The sequence below is a fragment of the Sciurus carolinensis genome, unplaced genomic scaffold (assembly GCF_902686445.1).
Source record: "Sciurus carolinensis unplaced genomic scaffold, mSciCar1.2, whole genome shotgun sequence".
Lineage (NCBI taxonomy): Eukaryota > Metazoa > Chordata > Mammalia > Rodentia > Sciuridae > Sciurus > Sciurus carolinensis.
The window spans coordinates 1-21,785 of NW_025920575.1; the positions used below are offsets into that span (position 1 = coordinate 1).

The 21,785-nt window shown below is 48.1% G+C and overlaps 1 protein-coding gene and 1 pseudogene across 1 annotated transcript; one reads left to right on the plus strand and one right to left on the minus strand.

Annotated features, from left to right (window-relative positions):
* Positions 1-4,986: 4,986 nt before the first annotated feature.
* LOC124975846 (SH3 and multiple ankyrin repeat domains protein 3-like) lies at positions 4,987-8,319 on the minus strand (annotated as a pseudogene).
* A 9,505-nt stretch (positions 8,320-17,824) lies between these two features.
* LOC124975847 (26S proteasome non-ATPase regulatory subunit 6-like) lies at positions 17,825-19,357 on the plus strand. Its single transcript, XM_047538351.1, has 3 exons — positions 17,825-17,939; positions 18,583-18,788; positions 19,352-19,357. The coding sequence occupies exons 1-3, from the start codon at positions 17,831-17,833 to the stop codon at positions 19,355-19,357; spliced, it is 321 nt and encodes a 106-aa protein (XP_047394307.1). The 5' UTR covers positions 17,825-17,830.
* The last annotated feature ends 2,428 nt before the right edge of the window (positions 19,358-21,785 follow it).

Sequence of the window (21,785 nt, forward strand, 5' to 3'; positions counted from 1 at the left end):
TGCGTTTGATACACAGAAACACTACTGAGAGAGAGTGGAAAGTTACCTGATAATCTCTTATTTAAAAACTTCCTGTTATTGAAACTGTCTTCGGATTTCTTTTCCAGAGCAGGTGGTGCAGGAAGTCCTTTGTCATTCAGAATCTGTCCAGGTGAAGGCAAGGTTGGCTTTGGTATTGAGGGGCAGTTAAGGGCAGGCTTGACTGAGGAACTCACAGTAGCAGGACAGGTCAGTCCCACCGCAGGTTTCAGTAGTGTGCCATCCATCTTTGGATGAATCTTCTCCACTTTCACAGACATCCTCACACTGTAGGAGGAGGAAGCTGGAGAGCACCAGCGTCTGAGTGACGGCAGTCCCAGAGGGAGGAGAGAGTCAGGGTCGTCCAAGCCCTGCACAGCACCAGCCCACAGAAGCCACCTTTAGAATTTTGTAAGAACTCCCCAGAAAACCCAGTAACATTCACTCTCATCCAGTCCATAAGCCATTTTGGAGAGGCAAAAGGCCCAGAGAACCTATCTGTTATCATTTCAGAAAAATTTTACACATGGTCCTCTAAGAGACTGGGCTCCAACACCCAATGCAAATTCTGCAAGAAGGAAAACATGACAAGGTCTAAAAGGACCAAAGTCTATGTGCAGAGCCCTTAGAGAATATCTTGGGTCACTAAAGGTTTATGAGGACTCAAACACAATGCCAAGCACACAAGCCTAACAACACAGTGCCAAGACAAGGTTCCCTGCTTCTGTCATCGATTAACATTCGATGTGCGAGTTCTCCACTTCCTCATGGGAGGTTTCCATGGCAGGAGCATTAGAGCACAGGCCCCTGGCATGAGGCTGGTGGCACTGAGGGCCTGTCCCACAGATAAAATCCTGGATACTCCTGCAATCTCATCAACACTGTCACCTTCCTTGGTGAAACTGGTGATGCTGAGGATCCTAACAGCTGGCAGGCCCCTCTGAAGCCCTAGCTCCACGTGAAGATCTCTGCAGTGGGTCAGTACTCCAACAGCTGTTAAGCTGGCAAGTGACTTGGGCATTGCACTGGCATTTTCTCTGGTTTTCAGACAGCTCCAGAACAAAAGACAAGCCTGCTGTATTGGACTTGTAACAGAGGAGCAGGGGCTGGGGGCTTAGCAACCAGGACAAAGAGCCCCAAACAGCTACACCTGGAACAGTCTGAGAGTAGCAGAGACCCTGCAAGATGCTGTGACCTCTCCTGACTGGCGAGGTCCTCCAGCAGTAGCAGGTGTTAGGTCCTATACTGTGATTAACCAAGTTATCAGGCCTTGGGACTGAGCTGGGTGGCATACCCTGCAAAGGGAGCCATGCCAGGGGAAAGCCACCCACCACTAGGCTGAGGGGTGCCACAACCAAGCGCGATGTATTTCTCTGGGAGTGCACACAGCTGCTCCTTCACCTGACCTCAAGAGGCCTGCCAACTTCCAGATCCACCCTGGAGATATGCCAGAACCCTGCCAGGCCAGTGTGAACCTCTTACAGTCTTCCTGTGTCACTGCTGTGATGTGAACCCAAAGCTGGGGGAGGAAGCACCACTTCCTGGTTTGCTTTGCAGGCCCCAGAAAATGCTGGAGCAGCATCTGGGAATCTCTTCACCTTTTATCTCTACTATTATCAACAGCTGCGGCAGGAAAGCCAGCACCCATTCATTAACAGTCTCCTAGGGGCCAGAGACAGTGCTGTGCTTGACAGATATTAACTAGAATCCCTTGGTGCCTGGAGGCTGTTACTCTTAGATGCTGAAATAGTGCCTTGCACACAGTCCTCAAGGAGGAAGTGACACAGTGGGATGTGAGAAGACCTTGGGTCTTCTCAGACATGGCCGTCAAGTTCAGCTTCTTCCTCCTTAAGTGGAACATGGGGATAACAATGGGAACCATTCTGCTAAGATGCTGGGATCATTAAATGACATAGTACATGGAGTTGCTTCAGTACCTGGGACACGTAAAGGATCAACGAGTAAGCACCATCGTCATTACTATTGCTATCACTACTCTGAAAGTCTTCTAAGGCACAATGGGGAACAAAAGGGCCAGTCACACATAGCTGAATGCCCCCTGCATGGCTGGTCCCATGGCTTCTGGGATGTCATACCACTGCACACAGGCACCCTTGCAGCAGGACACTGTTAGAAGCCCCCAGGGCCATACTCACATTCTACCATGGGGGACTCTACTTGGCTGGAGGGGATGCATTGGTCTGGTGTTCCCCCTGAGCTGCAGTTTCTCTTTGGGCAATTTCAACAACTTGGAACTTGAGGACGTGCTAAGAACCCCTCCACTGGATTCCACTTGCACTGCCTCTTTGCTTTTGGACAGAGAAGGGAAGAAGGAAAATACTGAAGTGGGAGGACTGGCCATAGAAGGCTTGCTGGATGAGCTCTGTCTTCTTTCTGGAAAGAAAACAGAAGGAAAAAAAAAGACACCATGTTTCAGGCAAATCTCACATGGAACAGGAAGCATTCACGTTTAGGTTAAAACATGCACCATGGAGTCTCAATATGCTAAGCACAGCAGCTTTCAGAAAGGGTTTATCTAGGCCCCACACTTATTTAGCATTCTAGGAACCAGCCCTCCTGTTGCCAAAGCATCTCAGCATAAAGAGGTTTATCACACCCATTAGAAATTAAACACCCATTCTAAGCAAGAATACTGCATTTTGGGTTTTCTATGCTGGAAATGAACCTCATTGGCTCCAACCTGGATTCAGGGCGAGGAAAATTCTTCACCCAACTTCAGAGCTCTAGTAATTGACACTGCATGTAATTCTTTCCTCCTTTGTAGCCTAGCACCTCTCTGATTTTCAAAATAGCAGAATCTTCAGAAACAAGTTGGACGGTTTTTCTGCCCATCACTACCCACCAGCATATGACACCAAATAAGCACCAAATAAAGATGTTTCTAGGGTTATCTTATTGTTCCTTCAGAATCTGTGTGGAAATTTTCCAGTGAATCATTTCACTCCCCCCACTTTTAAACAATCTCAGTTGACTATAGATGGCATAGCTCCGGTTCACACCACTGGGATGCCAAAGGCACAAGATGAAAATACCATAAATAGCTAGGCATGTTTTTTTAAACCAGGAAGTAATTCACGGTTAAGTACAGACTATAAAAGTTGAACTGAGAATAAATTTATCTGTGGGACAATCAAATTTTTTCAGAGTAAGAAATCAAGAGCTGCTGATAAATGTTACCAATGAAAACAGATTAATTATTTGGTAAATTCATTTACTGGAGATGCCTGTGATGGCTGCTTGGTGGAAGCCTTTGATTAAACTCTAAATTTAAAATCACACAGTTGCCTAACTCTGTGACCCAACACTGACTTATCACAACAGGGGAGTTGTGTGAGTACCTGACACATGGAAGCATGCTGAGACAAGGACTACAAGAAGCATTTAAATGGTTTGTTTCCAAAGGCCATTATTCAGGAGCCCAGAGCCTCCTGGAAGGACAGTCTGGCAATGTTTAAAAGGATCTCAAGTGCTTGCTCCTCACCAGGACAGACATATATCATCTACAAATTCAAATGAGCCAACTTGGCCACAGGAAGGCTATACACCAGTTAGAAAGCCAAATCTGACGGTGATTCAGAAATGCCTCTTGCTGAGCAGGCCAGATGAAAGTATGTAAGGAAGTAAAAACTGAAGTGAGTATGACAAATTTGGTGTCTGAGGTTCGTTTGTCTTCAACCGTTTTGTTTGAAATTTAGGATTTTTTTTCCTGTGATTTCAAAATGCTCAGTACATACTTCCAAGTTTCAGCATTTGTCAGCCACGACTGTAAACATGTTTATAGCTTTGCCACTTGCCCGGGATGGACTGAGCCTCCCTCGGCCTCCTCTCTCATCTTCCTCTGTAAGGCAGGCCACAGAACAGGCCTCCAGCTGACATCTGTAAGACTCATACAGCTTTCCTTGTGCAAAGAGCGATTTCCAAACAGCCCTGACAGTACTTCTCAACCTAGAACACACACTGGAATGACCCACGGAGCAGTATTCTTTGACCCCTTAGGAGAGGCACCATGAGCTTCTCAAGTTCCCATTTATCTTTTGGATCCTAAACTGGAAAAAGGCAGGATGAACAAACCCTTAGAGTGATGCCTGCAGTCCCTAAGCTGTGCACCACTCACTACGCTGTGGATTCTGCAGTTCACAACCGCCAGCAAGGCGGCCACTTGGGTGGTCTTCAGGGCAGAAAGGAGTCAGGAAGGAGCACCCCACCCAAACCTGGGGTGAGGGGACCTTGGGGCACAGAGGCAAAAGCTTGAGAAAGGCACACAAGAGGCTGGTCACCTGAACCAGCTCACATGCAGCCCATGAGGGCCCAGCCCAGGGATTCTACACAGAGTGGCAACAACTTCAGTGGCATCCAGCCCCCAGGTCAGCCCCTCCCTGTAACCCCATGCTGGGGTGCAGGACAGAGAACAAGAAAGGGAAGAAGGGGAGAGGGCAGTTGGTACAACCCCACCTGTCTTCTTAATGCACTTTGAAAATCACACACAGGAGTCTGTGTTTAAGGGAGTACCATGAGAAAAATGTTTCTGGGCAGAAAATAGGAGTTAGTGGCTGGTCCCCAAAAGAAAAGTTGCCAGGGTGCTACAGGCCTCAAAAAGAAGGAAAGCAGGCAGCAGCCCAGGACAGATGGCACCAGTTTCCTGGGACAGTCACACCACCCATGAGGACAGGAGTGGAGGCATAAGCTGGCAGACACAAGTCCATAAAGAAAGCCAAACAGCTGGGGTTCTGGACATGCTCATGCTCTACGGCCAGCACCAACAGGGTCATGGAGACCAGCAGTCCTAAAGGGCCTTCTATCTCAGAAAACAAAGCAAGACTAAACGAAGAGATGGCTAACTGGGGTGGGGGACAGGTGAGATGGGACAGAATGAGGAGGAACAGAGGGGTCTGTGAGTGGACAAGAGGAACAGGAGACAGGGACAAGTCCCTCCCCATATTGCCCTACTCACGGAGCTGCTGCAATGGGCAACTTCTTGGAAGGGTCCAGCAGGCCACCCAGGCTACCAGCTGGCTCCTCCCCCAGGGAGCGGGTGTCTTTGTTCAGCTGTTGCAGGCAGGAGCTGAGTTTGCTGATCATAGTTGATTTGTCGTCTTCAGGCCCATGGAGCCCCGGCTCTCCACTGGGACCCCCACAGCTTGGATCTTCTCTGGAAGAGGAAGAGAGGGCGGGCAGGCCCAGCAGCAGAGGTCAGCACAGCAGAGTCGGCCTGGTGCTGCTGGGCCATAAGCTCGCTGCCCAAGGACTGCTTCAGCAGCGTGTCCCTGAAGGTCACCGGCCCCTTCCCCAGTGGGAACTTGAGCTTGGGCTTGGGAGGCACTGGTGGCTTCTTGAGTACAAAAGTGCATCCATCAGCAAAGGAGGTGTGGGTGTTGGTGAGTTCCCCACTCTCTGAGCTCAGGGTAGACATGCTGGACACTGTGGAGATGGTGCTTGTGGTCTCCAGGTGAGGGTCGCTGGAGCTCCGAGTGTCAGCCTCCTCCACACCAGAGTCAGCTGCAGACTCAGGGGCAGGGGGTGGCTCACTGCTGGGCTTCCCTGAGGCCAGGCTGGGCACTGTGGTGGGCAATGGGCCCAGGCCGGGGGGTGGGGTGGCCAGCAGGATTCCATTGGCAAACTCTTTAGGGGGTGACACCAGTCCAATGCAGACCAGCTCCTCCCTGGTCTCATCATCACTGGAGGATAGCTGGGCAGGCGGCAGGTTCACAGTAGACACCAGCTCTGGCTCCTGCTCTGAGCTGCCCTGGCCAGGTCCAGGGTCTGCTGGGGTGCTGCCAGGGGGCTGAACCCAGGGACTAGGCAGAGGCTCTGCCACAGACGCAGTCTGCATGAGTGCTGGGGCCAGCTCCAGGGTGCTGGAGCTCTCCTCTTCAGCTCCCAACCTGCTGGGCTCCTGCCCATTGCTGGTGGTGTGCACAACAATGAGGCTGGCAGGCCACTGCAATGAAGTGTCCAAGACGCTGAGGATCATGGACTTCTTGTCCTCTGGTGACTTCCGCTCCTCCTGAGGGTCCTTCTCTACCTTACTTTGGGCAGGCACTGGAATCCAGGCTGGGCTCCGCTGGGAGAAAGCTGGGGAGGCCAAGGTCCCTCTGTCTGAATCCCAGGCCTGTACATTGACAAACAGGGGTCCAGAGTGGTCTGCATCAGGGCTGTGCATGAGTGTTGGGGAGCAGGAGGGTGCCTGTGAAGCCAGAACCCATTCTTGGGCAGCCAGGGCGAGGGCCAGGGGTGAGCTAGGGTCCAAGGGTTTGCGGGTGAGTGGATGGATGAAGGTGGAGCCTGAGGGCCTGAGGCCCAGACCACTGACCAATGGCTTCAGGGCAGACACAGGGGAAGGGAGCAGCAAGTCGTGTCCTGTGGTGTGGCCGGCCCCCAGGTGGTGCTCCTCTATGGAGCGGGAAGGCTGCAGAGATGGCAAGTACACACTGGGGGTGGGGAGCTGCCCTCAATGGCGCCCGCAGACAGGAACACTTTGGAGCGACGCCGTTCTTCAAGTCGCTGCTCTTTGCCAGGGCCAGGGCCCAGACCTAGGCCTGGGCCCCCGAAGTGAGCCTCAGGCCATGCCCCGCGCCAAAGTCGAGGCCGCCCTACTGGGCGCAAGGTGCGAAGGGGATGGCTCCCTGGCAAAGCTGCCGCCAACCGGGCCAGGACTGCCCACAGTCAGGGCCCAATGCTCCAGTGTGTCCTCCACCTGCAGCTGCTTCACCAGAGGTGTCTTGTGGCGCTGGGGCTTGGAAGGCACGAAGAGGCTGGCACTGAAGGGGCCCAGGTTGGCATAGGGGCTGTCGGGCCCAGTGGCCATGGCCTGTGCTTCGGGCGCTCCAGCGGTGTGGTGGTGGGCACAGGCCGGGGCACGTAGGCTGCTTCCGGCAGCGAGTCCTGCAAAATGATCATAGAGCACACGCGCTTCTGCCGCTCAGGATAGGGCAGTGGGCCTAGGGGTGCACCTGGCGCTCCTCCAGGCCTGGCTTTAAAAGGAGCATAGAGTGTCGTAGACTCTACCAAGTGAGGGTGGTGGCAAGAAGGCAGGGGGTGGCCCAGAGTTGAAGTAATAGGGTGCCTGCGGAGGTGGAGGTGCAGTCTGCCGTGGGGTGAAATGCCACGCCCCTTGCGCCCTGAGTCCTGCATGGATGTGCTGCTGTGCTCTGCAGGAAGCACCCTTTCCAGTAGGGAAGCCAGCTTTTCTTCCTCCCCTACAGACTTGGTCCATGGAATCCCCTTCCACAGAGAGCCTGGCAGCTTTTCTGGGCTTGGGAGGCCCTGGCACTCAAAGAATGTACTGATTGATCTCATCAGGGGTGATCCTCCAGCTGGTGGGCCACTACTTAACAGTGGCTGCTCTGGAGTGGGCATCCGCAATGTCTGTCCTCAGTACTGGCTCTGCAGCAGCTGCCAGGATCTCATCCAGCTTCTCAAGTTCCTCGAGTTTGGCAGTCATGGACTTGGAGCACAGGGTCAGCGTGGTGCTGGGAGCCCTCTTCGGGGGAGGTGGGGCTCTGCGCTGAGCCTCCTCCTCCTCTGGCTTCCTGGTCACAGACACGACCTTCATGACCAGGCGGTTGCCACCCTGGCAGATCAGGGCCACCACCTTCACCACATTCACTGCGTTCACCTCGATGAGGAAGTCTCCCATGCGAATCCCTGCCCTCCAGGTTGCTCCCTCCACATCCACGGACTCCAGGTACTGGAGCGCGGGGAAGGCCGGCGTGGGTGTGAACTCCTTGATGGGGATCTCTGCTTTGCCCCCCCCCCAGCAGGAAGCCAAAGCCCTCGTGTTCCCGTTTCTGGAGGACAGCCACCTTGTCATCAATGACGTAGTCACTGTGTGAAGTGAGGCTGTCATAGGATCCCACTGTGTAGTGGCGGAAAAGCCGCTTCCTCCGGTCCTCCCGGGTTACATGCCCTGTGTCATACTGCCGCATATGCACCTCTTCCACACAGTCAGCTGGGAACCAGCCTGTGCGACCCTTCAAGGTCCCCTCCCAGAAGCCGCCTTCCCAGATGCTAAGCACCTTCAAGGCCTCCCCGCGGTGCAGCGGAATCTCACCTTGCTCTGCTGGCTGTGCACCTTCACTGCAATGAACTTGCCGCTGGGACCGCGCTGTAAAGTTTCCTCTTCGGGTCGGGGCAGTGTCTCGGGGGACGTGGGGGATGCCAGGCCCTGGTGTGGCACAGAGCCTGGGCTGCCCGACCTGCTTGGGCTGTAGACTAGCACGTAGATGATGGACGAGATGCCGGGTTCAGCAGGCACGCGAAGCTGGCGCCCGGGGCCTCCATGGCGAAAGGCTGGCCCCGCCACCGGCCTCACCGCCGCTGCCACTGCAGTGCCCGCCGCCCGCTGGACGCCCACCGGGGTCCACTCCATGGGCAGCGCTGCAGTGCCCGGCCTGCTCCTATTGCATTTTTATTGGTTCTTTTTAGTTATACAGGCAGTAGAGTGTATTCTGACATATCATACACACATGGAACATAACTTCCCTTTTTGTAGCTGTACATGGTGTGGAGTTCACTGGTCGTGTGTTCATGTATGAACAGAGGAAAGTGATATCCCATTCATTCCACTGTCTTTTCTCTTTCCATCCCCTCCCTTCCCCCATCTTCTATAGTTCACATCTTCTTTCCTTGCCTAGTAAACCTTAGCATGGGATTCAGCACTAGAAAATCCATGCTCAAAGCTTCCTAATATTAGGTCTGTTGATGTATCAATTTTTTAAAAAAGGAACTGTAATTCCTACTTCTACAAAAATAAAAGCTATTTAAAAACCAAGAATCATGTGAATGTTTCATTCACTAAAACTTACACTAGGCTCTGTGTGTGTGTGTGTGTGTGTGTGTGTGTGTGTGTGTGGCTGAGATTGTGGCTGAGACATGCCGGCTCAAAAACTTGCCATGCTACTGAATTAAGTTGTTCCTTCACATCTCAAGCTGGTAAACTGTTCTGAAGAGGGCAGCATCTGGCTTTCTCCTCACATGAGAGCAAAGAAGAAAACAAACAAACAAACTTCATTATGGCTGAGTTGGACTCCTGTCATCCTTTCAGTATGGATTCTTAATTTTCATAAGATTTGAAACTGAGCTTACAGCTTTAATAAGATACAAGAAAAAAACCCAGAGTAAAAGGGGTCCTCTGGGGTCTTCTTATCCACTAGCTGGGCTACATGGTGCTCAGTGGGATGGGATAAATAGATGCCGTGAGCTGGGGGCCACGCAGAGGTGCACAGGCCTGGGAGGGCAGGGGTGGGAGAGGGGAAGGAGGGGTGAGAGGCCCTGAGCCAGCTCTGCCCTGGGGTCTGGACACCCAGGCCTGAAGGCGAGGGCAGGGCTTGGGAGGCAGGGAGCTCCCTCTCTGTAGGCCTTCCAGAATGGAAAGCAACCAACAATACTGAGTTTCTAATTTTGAATTCATGCTGAGGTTTTTGGTTTTTATTTTTAATTGTAAGTATTAACACCCAGGTATAAGTCAAATGAAGTTCAAAGCAAATAATTAGATCTTTTCATGTCATAAATACTGCTTTGAAAACAACTAAAAATAATTCATAATGCAGAACTGTTAAAACTAGGGCACAAACCTAAAAAAAGGAGTCAAAGCAAATCATTAACTTCAAACACTATCATTCATACTTGGGAAAAAACCTAGATATATGTCAAACTTTTTAAAAAGTAGTTACCCCATGGCTTATAGGTCTATTTAAAAAAACAAAACAAAACTCATGTATTGTTCGATACTTCTAAAATGGCCATAGCTGACATGATTATCAAACACATACTTTAAAAAAAGAGAAGTTTTGTTGGGCGTGGTGGCATACACCCATAATGACAGCCACTTGAGAAGCTATGGCAGGAGGATCGCATGAGTTCAAGACCAGCCTGGGCAACTTGTGAGACCCTGTCTCAAAAGATGAAATAAGATGCTCTGGGGATGTGACTTAGTGTACTTCCTGCCTGGCAATGTGAAGCCCGAGGTTCAATCCCCAGTACCATTCACACACAGCGCACATATCTTTATATACATGGAGAGAGAGTGAGAGAGATGGAGAGAGATCATCTGAAGCTCTATCTCAGTTCACACATGCCAACATAGAGGAAGGTGTGTGTACGGCATCTATTTATCCCATTCCAATGAGCACCATGTAGCCCAGGTAGTGCATAAGACCCCACAGGACCCCTTTGACTCTGTGATTTTTTCTTGTATCTTATTAAACCTTTTGCTACTCTTTTATGATCAAAACTGATGAGAAGTCCCACCTCAACGACAGTAAGAACAGCAGCTGCTGCCACTGCTTGCTGTGTAGAAAGGATGTGCCAGGCGCTCTGTAATGGGATTCCCAGCCATTATCTCATTCAGCCCTTATGAGCCTTCTAACAAAGTAAATACTGCTAGCATCCCACTTTCCAGATGAGGAAACTAAGGCTTGCAAGGACTCCATTCAACCACTCAGTGTCATGTAGCCAGATGAGAGCAGAGCTCAGTGCTCCCAGGCAGGCCGACTCCAGCACAGTAAGTAAGGCCCGCCTGTTCTTAGATGGTGCTGGGTGTTAGAAAGGCATAATACATGGTCCAGGGACAACAGAAGTGAGATAAATGTAAAAGCTGGGGCAGAGGATCAGAAAGAAGCTCTTCTCCCCAAGGGCGCAGCAAAAGCATGATAATTGCTAGTCCACACAGGATCATGGACAATGATTCGTTGGTAAATTTGAGGTGGGACACAAAATCTGTTTAAGGGAAATCCAAATTGTTTTGGATTTCATCTTTCCATTTTGAAAGTTACAATCCTAAAGATCAACTACGAGCATCAGCTAGTACAGCATTTTGTGGTTTCTGAAGTAGCTAAGATGGTTTTAAGAGGAATTTTGATGGAAAGTAACAATCAGGGCTGCCTTTCTGGCTTGGCTAAAAAGAATTACCTTACTAACTTCTCAGAGGAACATGTTCTGCCAAGGACCATGGACAGCATATACCCACTCTATAGGGTTACACAAGACACAACAACCATTAAAAAATGCACACGTCTATTTTGTTTACTGTCGCTATCCCAGCAGAAGCTCAGGGCTGTGGAGATGCTCTTGAGATGAACTGCATAGCTAAACAGGATGAGTAGGAACCAAAGTAAGATAAAATAGTTTATGTTTTAAAATTTTTATTACTTTTTTTTTAAATTTTAAAGCTCACTGAAAAAGACAAGAACTTTGTAGGTGGAGACATGTGAGCCAACGTCTCTGCTCTGCCTGGGTGACCCAGGTGGCCACCTGACTCCATCCATCTAAGCAGGGTCCTCACCTGCCAAGCCTACCTCACAGGGGTGTTGGGGAGGAGGTGTGGGATCACAGCAGGGACTGCCACAGAGGCCCAGAGTTCCTCTAGCCAGTACTAGTTAGACTCCATTCCTTTAGAGTCAAAAATATTTGTAATTCCTCCTGATTACTAAAGCAGACAGGAAACACATCAGAGCAAATCAAACCCTCTCTACTCCAAGTTCACTTTTCTCCAGGGTGCTAAACATTTTGTTTATGTATTTTTATGTCATTCCAGGAAGACACAGATGTTCCTCGGCTTGCAATGGGATTACATCACAATAATTTACCCACAGTAAATTGAAAACAAAAGTCAAAAATGCATTAATGCACCTACAGAACACCCCTGCAGAGGCAGACTTTCCCTCATCATCAAGTGACTGCCTGGGAACTGTGGCTCCCTGTGCTACCCAGCAACTCTGACAGTATTGAAACACACACTCCCATTCCGGAGGTGGGAAAAAAATTCAAAATTCAAAACTTGAAGTGTGGGTTCAACTAAACATGCATTGCTTTCACACCACCGTAAAGCTGAAAAATCCTAAAATGAATCGTCCATAAACTGAAAAGTTTATATACCTAAGCTCTTCTCAGATATGAGCTCAGGGGAACAACTTCCAGAATTTATTTTATAATGAATGAATTCTCACTAAATAAAAAGGATGATAAACTGGGTGCAGTGGTACAAGCCTGTAATCCCAGTGACTCGGGAGCCTGGGGCAGGAGGATCGCAAGTTACAAGTTCAAGGCCAATCTGGGCAACTTGGTAGGACCCTGTCTTAAAAGGGAGTGGGGTTGGGATGTGACTCAGTGGTAGAGTGCCCTTGGGTTCAAGCAACAGCACTGTTAAAAAAAAAGAGAGAGAAAAGAAAATGTTAATTTAAGCTAAAACTAATTTTTAAATAGATAGTTGGCTTATTTTCCTGACAGAATTCAGGAAACACTCAGGAAGAACTGTGGGCAGTCAAAGTGTAAGGGCACACATCTGTAATTCCAGTTATTTGGGAGGCTGAGGCAGGAGGATTACAAATTTGAGGTCAGCCTGGGCAACTTAGCAGGACCCCATCTCAAAATAAAAATAAAAGAGACTGAATGGCAGAGCCCCAGAGTTCAATCCCCTAGTATGAAGGGAAGGAGAAAAGGATGGGCAGACTGGACTACTGGTTTAGAATGCAGTAAGGTAAGGAGCCAGTCCCGAATTCAACTGGATCCAAGGGTAGAAATTTTAGGCAGATTATCAAAGTAACAATTCTTATAACCCACAACTTTCTTGAATGAAATTCACACTTTTGGACAGATTCAGTCAGATAAGGTTAAACAGTGTACACTCTGTATACATACAGAAAGGCTTTAGGAAAAATAATTTATGCCTCACAGAATGTATAATTTCATGCAGTCCCTGACAACCCTATTCCCAAAACACCCCATAATCACTCTGATGTAAAGTAAAAGCTTCTGATAATCAAGCATACATGGCTATAAAGTGCAAAGCATAGGTAAACACACACAGATTGTTTGGTCAGGCCGAGCAAGTAACAATATGCTTATCAAAAACTTGGTTCAGAAACTTGGGATGATTCATTAAGATGAATGAATCAAACTGTTTATGTCCAGGCTGAAAAATAACTGTGATATGCTATTATACAGCTCCAAATCAACTCAAACTGTCATGCTTCCGCTTCAAGCTGCCAAACACAATTTGTGAGGTGTCAACTAGCATCATGTGTCTTTCATAGGATTATGACCTCCTTAGAAACATCTAGATCAGGACCTGGAATAGATGGCAAATCGAGATCCTTCTTCTATTTATATAATTTCCAGCAATTCTTTTTACACATCAGTTTGTGCTATGTCAGTGTTTCTCCTAAACTTTGTCAATTCACAACTGAATTATAATTCAGAGCTATAATCGCTTACTTAGTTTACTAAGTAAATACAATGACTGAGTACATGCTAATTTAGCACTGTTCTGAACAATGGTATCTGTGAAACAATGACTCTGGGCTTGATGTGGGAGATAACATACATATTTTCCTAATAATTATTAAAAAATCCTTGGCATACCATTTAAAGTCATACCATGAGTCCACACAGGGACTTGAAGCAATAAAAAGCTTCTCACTACTTTTGCTACTGTCAACTTTACCTTTTCTTACTCTTTCAAAATGCACTAGCATGTGGGACTAATATCTAAACAAGCAGTCTTTGTATTAGTTCCTCTTCTAGTGGGAATAGGTATAGCAGACTCCACAGCTGTAGGAACCACTGCCCTGATCACTGGAAACCAGAATTTCAAAAGTTTAGGTAGACAAATAGATTTAGACTTAAATATGTTAGAGATAGAATCCAGTCTGTTAAGCTAATGGTGTTGCACACTCACTATAATCACCTATGCACTACTAATGAATCAATGATTTGGTTATGTACATAAAACCAGTGGGGAATATGATGGGTTGACAGATCTGACTCCATGAGAATGTTGTAGGCCAGACTCTGGGAGAAATGAGTAAAAGGACTCCATTTTGCTCTGAGACTCCATGTTATGTAGGAAATAAGCTTCTCTCACGGGAACGCCATGCCTCTGTGCCCATCATCAGTTACTTGGTGTGACATGTTTAATAATATACAATGGCAACTCCTATGTAGTAAAAAATTGCTCTCCTTTGATTCCTATTGCTCCTAAACAATGTACCATGTGAATGGTGATTGTGTGGATGTTAATAACCATTCTTCAGTTTGTTCCTAGGTAAGGGTCATTTTGACCCACTTCCCTGTGTCGATGATCTCATGATGTTAATGTGTAATTTTGAATCATAGCAACAGACACTTATGATTAATGTGATTTTTGGTATAAGAAACCTACAACACTGTGGTTGGGGCTGTTCTCCCAATAGCCATTTTTTGGGGCATTGTGTGAGACAGTCAGCCAGCTGGCTAATAAGGACTCTCAAACTTGGACTTCTCAGTGGTGATTGATCTGTTCTTAAGTTGTGCACGATAACACACACCATGGTGCCCTAGAACTAGGTGCAGCTCTCAGGGCAGGGCATGACTCAGGCATGAAGAGGTGACTTGCAGATCCTGTGCCACCCTACAGGTAGCATAACTGAAAGCGGGATCCCAGGCCAGGGACACTGCCGCAGTGGGTTGGAGACAGGACACCAGGAGAGGAGGAGACCTGGATGATGCTGAGCCTGCCCAGCTGAGGGAACAGTGGCAGAGACCAGAGTCCATGCAGCAGTCTGTCTGCCAGGGTGACAGCAGCAGGAACGCCTCTGTCTCACTGTGTCCCTGCAGGGCCCTCTTCCCTCCATGGCAGGCACTGCAGTGCAAACTCTGACATGTGCCAAATGGGCATGAAATGTGTGTCCCCGTTAAACAGATGGGGAAACTGAGGCTTGCTAATGCTCCCCTCCGCCAAGCAGATGACAGAACCAAGGTCTGAACTCTAGTCTGAGAGGCTCAGTGGGGCCCAGCTGATGAGAGGGTCGCACTGAAGGCCATGCCCACTCCCTGCTCCGCACTCCCATGGTCTGCTCCTCATGTCCATAAGTCAAAAGTGCATTTAGGACCCTGTTACGGTTTCAATGGGAATGTCCCCATGACAGGCACGAGTGTTGAAGACATGTCCCCTCTGCAGCAGTGCTCAGAGGAAGAGCTCTCAGTAAGTGATTGGGTCACAAGGGCTCTGACCTCATGGGTGGATCAATCCATTGATCTGTTCGTAGGTGAATGATGATTGACAGGAGATGGGATCTAGTTGGAGGAAGCCGGTCATGGGGAGTGCACACTGGGGACCACAGCTTTTCCCAGCCCTTCCTTTTCTTTTCCCCTCGCTCCCTTCCTTGCTCCCTGCTTGCCACAGACCTATTTGTTCTTTGGCAGCTCCCCTGAGAGACCTGTGGCCCTGCCCATGGGACTTCTCCACTTTTCAATCCTGGGACTTGCATCAGGACAGACGTGGAGCACAGGGAGGTGACAGAGGAGCTCAGCAGCTGATGTCCTCACCAGGCAGAATGGAGGCAGCAAAGAGGCAGAAGGAAGAGGCAGGTGATGAGTAAAAGATTTATGAGTAAAGAAATATTGTCAAGCCTGAGACTCAAAGCTTCTTGAGGACAGGTTACCAGAGAAGAAAACAGGCACAGAGTCCCCAACCCCAAACCAAACCACTACAGGGAGGGGCCCAAGAGAGAAGAGAGGTGCAGAGCAAGTCTTCAGCTGGATAACTTGCAAACATCTGGAAAGGCAGCAAGATTTAAAGCCTGATGGGAGCAGCAGGGGTCCCTGACACACCTAGGTATAAGCTGCATTTTCCCATGATCATGGACCTATGTCCCTAGGTCGCTGTCCCTGACTAAAGTGGAACACAGCAGAGGACAGCGAGCTACCTGCAGTCAGCAACTGGCTGTTCATGGCACTTGTTACAGGAAAGTACTGGGCACAGTAGATGCTCCCTAAGTAACACACACTCTGTAGACTGGAAAGAAGGAATGGAATATTAGTCACAAAAAGAATGACTTTATGACTTTTGCTGTTAAATGGATGATTCTGGACACTATTATCCTAAGCAAAATAAGCCAATCCCCCTGCCCATGTCAAAACAAAACCAACAACAAAAAAAAAAGATCAAATGTGCTGTCTGATATGTGGAAGCTAACCCCAATAAGGTGGGGGACAGAATTTCAGTAGATTAAACCAAGAGGAATGAAGGGAAGGGAGCGGAGCAGAAACAGGAGAGACAGTGGGATGCATCTGAGAGAACTGTCCTACCTTCACACGTGAATGCAGCACAGTGAATCTCCACATCATGTACGACCACAAGGCGGGGATCCTAATTAGAATAAGATGTCCCCCATGTTTATATAAACATGTGACATATACTCTACTGTCATGTGCAACTGAAAAGAACAGATTTTTTGGAAAAAAAAAAGAATGGAAATGGAATGCTATGGAACTCCCAAACATATCATCTGTTTTGAGGCATATGATCATTATTTTCTACTGTGACATAACTGGAGACAATGTCATTGTACCATATCATGCACATGAACTGTCTCCTGAGGCTGTCGAGACAACTCTGGAAACATCCTGGTAGCTCTTCCATGTACTTAGTTAGACCATGTCTCTAAATGAAATACAAAAAACAGGCTGGGGATGTGGCTCACAGCTTAAATGCCCCTGGGTTCAATCCCTGGTACAAAAAAGATAAAACAAATAAAACAAACAAACAAAAAAAACCTATTTTGTTTTATAGAAACAGATAAATAGACAATATATGTAAAGTGCATGGTAATATCTAGTACTTAAGGGAACGTGTAACTCACAACCATTTCAGTGGCTGTGTAAACTGGTTAAACTCTTAATTAATTATTTAATTAATTTGATAGTAAAGATTCAGAAATCACTGTTTCTTTGTCTCTTATTCCTGCATGGAAATTTATGCTAAGGAAAAAAATCACAAAATATAAATGAATCTGTGCATTTTGAGCTCATCACCTCAGTCTTTATATGAGAAAAATAAACACCCTGATCAACCTAAGGACACCAATAATGGAAGAGTAAGAGTTAATATGTAATAGCCTTCCAGGGAGTCTAATGTAACCAGTACCAATCCTCAAAATTTGGGCAACGGGAACAAGAGGCTGAAAAGGACAGCATGCAATGATTTATGGGTAAAGAAAAAGCTAATGCTGTTCTCTTAAAGCTGGTGACACTTTCGCCTTAGAACAGGGGGGAGTGTGTGGAATTTGGAGTGTAATAGGTTCTCCTTTCTTTCTTCTTTTTTTTTTTTTTTTGGTATGGGGGTTTAATCCAGAGGTGCTTAACCATGCTGCCAAGTACCCAGCCTTTTTATATTTCATTTTGAAGCAGGGTCTTGCTAAATTGCATGGGATCTCATTAAGTTGCTGAGGCTGGCTTTGGACTCCCCATCCTCCTGCCTCAGTCTCCTGAGGTGCTGGGATCACAGGCATGCACCACCCTGCATGTCTTATCTAGGGGTTTTTTATTTAGGCCGTGCTAAACTATTGCATGACCTGGTTGATCACATGCCCACACATGGCTAAAGCCACAAATGTCAGAGCCTTAAGAGGATTAAAAGGATGAGAAAGGACCTGACAAATTTGACTGGTTGTTTTCATTGTGACTATCTATTATTCTTATGTATTCAAAAATTCCCAAACAATCAAAGAGATAAAAGGAGAGGGAGGAAAGTTTCAAGATCTGGAACTTCTAAGTTGGGTCCAGTTACTCAGGGCTTCTGCCCTTTGAACTAGGAAAAGCCACTAGTGACCACAAGAGGGCTCAGGTGCTCAGGCGGAGCGAGTTGTTCTCCGCGGTGTCAGGAGGGGGCGCTGTAGGCGGCGGCCGCAGGGGCGGGACCGGAAGCCCTGCCAGAGGCGGCTGGGAGCTTGGTCCACTCCTCCTGCTTCGCTGCCATCCTCAAAGCGCGTCAGAAGCGGCTTTCTTGCTGTCTGTGGGTCCTGCTGCCTCCGAAATGCCGCTGGAGAACCTGGAGGAGGAGGGTTTGCCCAAGAACCCTGACCTGCGCATTGCGCAGCTACGCTTTATGCTGAGCCTGCCAGAGCACCGCGGGGACGCGGGAGGTGCCAGAAGAGCTGATGGTCGCCGTGGGCGACAACAGTGAGGCCCCACGAGCGCCCAGTCAGCGCCCTGGGCCTGGTCGCCCGCGCCCGCAGCCCGCGGGCCTTTCCCCAGCGGAGCACGGGACGCGGGCGCCCCTCCGACCCTTAGGGCTTTTCCGCGCCTTGCTCCGTGGGGTCCGCTTGGGGTTCTTTCTGTCCGAGGGCCGCTTGCGGGGAGCCTGGTGCTGGGTTCGGTCGGCTGCTCCTGTCAGCCCAGCGCTCCAGGGGAGCAGAGGTTGGGTCCGGTTCCTGTTTTCCTCCCAGCTCTGAGCGCTTGACGCTGGACGAGCGCTTGTGAGCGTGTGCAGAGAGGTTCCCGCCTTCTCCTGCTTGCAGACTCCAGTTTCCTCCTTTGCATTGAAGCCGTGCAGCACAGAGGCTCGCCCTCCCTTTAGACCTGGGAGGGTGGGCGGAGTCAGGATGGGCCCGTGCAGCCCCCACCTGCAAACGTGAACGTTGGCCAAGTGGTTTACCACGCGGTCTCCGGTTCCTTTCCCGGAGTGGGAGGAGAGGGGTGGGCGACAACCTCGTGGATAGAGGCGGGCAGACACCGCCTTTAAAGTCCCAGGTGACCCACTCGTGCATTCCTCTTTTTGGCTTTCAGACATGGCTCCTTATTATTATGTTTGCCAGTCCGTGCAAACCCTCGACTGGCAGATGCACATGGACCACCTCAATAAAATGAAGGCAAATGAAGAGCTGAAGCGTTTGGATGAGGAGCTGGAGGATGCAGAGAAGAATCTGGGGGAGAGTGAGATTCGGGATGCAATGATGGCAAGAGCTGAGTACCTATGTCAGATAGGCGACAAGGTGAGTGGGGCTGGGTGCCCCTTCTTGTGTTAGTATCATCTCCATGGTGGGGACTGTTCTGCATTAACATCATCTCATTCTAAAGATTAAAAAGACAAAGGTAGTCATGTTCACCAGAGCTCCTGAGTCAGTGTAAGCATGAATGAAAAATGATAGTCCTGCACTAGCCTATTGACCTACTCCAGATGCCAGTGTGTTCTTACACATGGAACTTGCTGTCATTAACTACAAGAGCACTTGCAGAGATGTTTTATTCACTGCTTTTACAAATTGGGGTCATTCTTATTACTTCACTGTTCTCACTAGTTTGGAAAGTATTTGTTTTGATATGTTATAAAAATGTGTACAGTTTTCCTTGTAAGAAATGAAGCTCAGTAAGTGTTGTCATTTTTTGACCTTTTTTTATTATTATATATCTTTTAAGATATTATAGACCTTTACTGTATTCATTTATTTATATGTGGTGCCGAGAACGGGACCCAGTGCCTCTCATGATAGGCAGAACTCTTACCACTGAGCCACAACCCCCGCCCTGTTTGATCTTTGACTCCTTGCATCCTCAGAGATAAGCTTTTAATATTTTTCTTGTGCTTTTACGAGCATGTATTTGTCGTGTAGAAAATGGGTAGCATTGAACTCTTTTGACCTCTGTGGAGTCCTAGTGTCTACACCGTCCTGTTTATGTTTCCACCTGGTGTATCTCAGAGGACGTCCCATGACTTGTCGCTCATTCTGGTTAACTGCTGCCTAATCTTCAACTGTGGAATATGCGGTAGAGTGTCTGTTCGGGGGTTCATGGACATATATGTTGTTTTAGCTGTTTTTAACAAACAGCTGCGATAGAAAACATGCTTGTATTTGTCCCTTAGTATGTATAAGCTAGTGATTTGCTCAGGTGTTGATCAGTCTATGAAAGGAAATTGCTGGACTGGTGAGCAATTTTTATTTTACTCTGGGTGACCCAATCTGCATAACATTCACCAGTACAGGATTTGGGGGAAAAACAATTAACGGGTTGTGTAATGTTAGAGGAAGGGCTCTGAATGTCCTTAATTTTAAGTACTTCCCCATTAAGTCTGTGGGTCCAGGATGACATGTCAGTGAGAAGAATGAAATAGTGTGCTGTCTTGAATCAGACTGTCTGGGTTTTATTTTCAGCCCAAGTAATTATGATTGAACCCTCAGTTTACCATCCATAAAATAGGGATAATGATAGTTTCTACTTAGCTGACTAAAGATAGAGGCAAACAGCTTAGACCTGTACCTAACACAAATGTTAAGCTATTACTCATTGAAAACAAGGATTTTTTTCCTCTCTAATGATAAATTTAACACAAGTTCATGATCAAAATTTGGAATATATAATATTTATATATATTATAAATAATATATATAAATATAAGGTTTAAAAATAATAGTTTGTGTTGTTTGCCTAAGTGTGGAGAGCAAGCCAGGCTGGGCTGAGAGGGACGCTTGCATGCTGGTGAGTCAGGGAGGAGGGTTTCCAAGTGCCTACCTAACTGTCCCCCAGGGGCAGGAATGGGGACTGCACAGGGCACCCTGTGCTCCTCAGGCTGCAGGCGGGCTGGGGCTGCATGTACGGAAGGATACATTTTATAATAAATTCACAAAGGAGGTGTGAGGAGAGCTTCACAGGCTGATATTTATTCATCCCACACAAAAACACACTGAGTCCAATAGCAATAGAAGGAAACTGTTAAAACACGTGAAACACATTTGCCAAAGCTTGGGGCAGACATGGGCTGAGTATCCACGTGGCCTGCTGCTCCATCCTGGAGGGAGAAGGCCAGCTCACTGGACCCTGTCTACACACATAGCTCTGGGGAGCACAGTGAGGGAGCAGAAGGATGCTGACCCTTTCTTCCTAGGCAGTATGATTTAATAACTCGGAAACCTGGCCACTGCTTATTATGAGAAAGAGTTTTTGTTTTGTAGATACAAAGAAGGCAAATGTGCAACAATCAGTAGCTTTCTCTAACCCTGTTTCTCTTTTAAACTATGAAAAATTTCTCATTTCCAACAAAATTGTCAACGACTTATTAATACCAAAATAATTCATAAAAAGAAATAGAAAATCATTAATCTATTTGTAAAAAAGAAATACAGCCTACATTAGAATCCTAAAATCTATTTGGAAGAAATAACCCAAACACTAATATATAAAGAAACATGCTAGTTTCCTACGGGAAAAACATATCATTGTGAAAATGGATTCCACGTCACTGTGTGCACACACTGCAGTCCAGGAGGACACCAGTGGCTGCTGCTGTCCTCAAGGTGGCTTGAAGCTGTGACTTATAGAGGGGAAAGGTTCTGAGAGTCCCCAGTTCATCTCAGAAAAAGAAGGCAGGTGAGGAAGGACTGTGGAGAACTAACCCTTCCAGGGACCACAGATGGGGACAGGGCTCACTCCAGGACAGGCCCGCAGTGCACTGCTGGAGGAGGGAGACAGGTTCATTATTTGGCCGCCCTGAAACCACCATCAGTGAGCACAGCTCTCAGGAGGATCAAAGCTCTGAGGGTTGTTAACCATGGAGTCGCAAAAATCAGGAGAAGGCGTGACCCGCGTTTGAGTGGGATTGTCTTCACAGGCAAGGTTGGGGGCCTGGAGGCTGGAGTGCAGAGGGCAGGGCCTGGACCGCCAGGCATGGGGTCCACCCAGCCCACTGCTGCAAAGTAAAGGGAAATTCAGAGGGGAGGAGAGGTAGCAGTGAACATGATCTGATATCAGCCTCAGAGTGGAGGTGGACACAGAGTAGGGAAGGATTGCTCTGTCATCAGCTGGGAAAATGTCCACCTCTGGTGACCTGCTGCTGTCAAAGATGTGGTTATGGCTCCTTCAGACCTGGCTGTGTGAGTGTAGGTCACTGTGACACACACCTATGGATAGCTGTGACAATGGAAAGAGACCTCTTCTGTTGGGAACAAGGAAGGAGTGGAGTGGGCTTTGCCTTGCCTCCTCCTGAACCTTCCCCC

Excerpts from the sequence above, each read along its gene's own strand:
- LOC124975847 (XM_047538351.1), top strand. The coding sequence starts at position 17,831 with ATGCCGCTGGAGAACCTGGAGGAGGAGGGTTTGCCCAAGAACCCTGAC. Across the intron at positions 17,940-18,582 it reads GCACCGCGGGGACGCGGGAG|ACATGGCTCCTTATTATTAT; the intron begins GTGCCAGAAGAG and ends TTTGGCTTTCAG.